Raw genomic sequence first — 1,392 nt, forward strand, 5'->3', positions numbered from 1 at the left:
ACGAGCCACAACATGGTGAGTTGTGTGTCTCTAAGTTTTTTGATGAATCGACCTGTAAGAAATATAATTTTTAATTTTTTAACTTTTATTTATTTATTTATTTTAGATCATATTGTACCGTTTCATGGGTCTTTCCGTGAGGCTTGATACGACCTGATCTGCTCAAGAGCTTTGGGAGTGCCAGGCTTGGGCTTGGGGGGTTTTAAACACTTAGTGTACTTAAGTTAATTTAAACAACATTGCAACACAATACATACAAGTAGATGGATAGAAGTAGATGATACAAGACGCACAAGTAAGACTAAAGAGGCTACAAATTAGATCTCTCACACTAGAAGCTTCCTCACTAACGGGAAGGAAGTTCCAGGGGACTTAAAGCGTCCTCTTATTCTAAAACCATATGCTTAGGTATACACTTTCACTGCTGCAGCTTCCTCATTCACTTCACGCTGCAACATTCATAATAACAAACAATTAAAATCAAAAGAAACATATATATAATTAGAAAACACTTGAGTCCGATGAAGATATATACCTTTTACAGTCAGTAGAGGGACTGATCTTGTAAGGAAGATCAATGCCGCATTTGGCGGGAAGCCCAGCAGCCAGGCCGAGGTTGTAGTTGGTGTATGGAAATGGAACTTGATTGAGTGCATTTTTCAAGCAGTTGCACACACTCTGACGGTCTGCCGTCGTCTGAGCTGCTTGATACAGCGTCTTGATGCCACCGCAGCAGTTTGCAGGCACCGTGCCACCATTTTGGACGTAGCTAACGCATGGCATGAGGTAATTCACCACCTGTCCACAGCTTATATCAGCCGTGGCCAAGCGGGCAATTGCCACCGTGCACAGTGCCACCAAACAAGCAAGTTTGAGGACCATAGAGCTAGCCATAGTCAAGAGAAACTCTAGTTCTGATTTGAGTGCTCAAGAGAGGCTCATTGTTAATATATAGAGGAGTTCGTGTGGTAGTTGATTGAAATTATTGCAGAGATGATGAATTGTAGTTGGGCATTTTAATAAGGCTCACCGGCAAAATTCAGAAATAGAAGTTATTGCTAACAAGTGAGTGATCGTACAAACTTGATCTGAAACAACAAAATTCAAATTAAGGAATGAGTTTATTATGAAGCAATGCCTTAAATGTTGTACGAACGACACTGGGTACCATAATAAAGGGTTTCAGCTCGTAAGCTGGTTAATGTTATTGAATGGCATCCTACATATCTTTTCTTATGAACGAAGCTAAATTAGGTAATCAAACAAGTAGTAATGTCGGTGGAATGTTTGGGTTATTGGTTTATCCTGCGAAAGGAAATTAAGTTCTCATACGCATTAAAAAAAAAGTAAATGATAGATAAGTGTCTAGGGAGTGGATTTAAGTTGAACTGA

General features: G+C 39.6%; 1 protein-coding gene across 1 annotated transcript; it reads right to left on the reverse strand.

Annotated features, from left to right (window-relative positions):
- Positions 1-216: 216 nt before the first annotated feature.
- LOC123201617 (non-specific lipid-transfer protein 1-like) lies at positions 217-943 on the reverse strand. The gene is made up of 2 exons (XM_044617197.1): positions 536-943; positions 217-449 (listed from the first exon to the last, which is right to left on the reverse strand). Exons 1-2 carry the CDS (start codon positions 892-894, stop codon positions 440-442), a joined length of 369 nt encoding a protein of 122 aa, XP_044473132.1. The 5' UTR covers positions 895-943; the 3' UTR covers positions 217-439.
- Positions 944-1,392: the final 449 nt, after the last annotated feature.

Source organism: Mangifera indica, chromosome 18 (genome assembly GCF_011075055.1).
Source record: "Mangifera indica cultivar Alphonso chromosome 18, CATAS_Mindica_2.1, whole genome shotgun sequence".
In the NCBI taxonomy this organism is placed as follows: domain Eukaryota; kingdom Viridiplantae; phylum Streptophyta; class Magnoliopsida; order Sapindales; family Anacardiaceae; genus Mangifera; species Mangifera indica.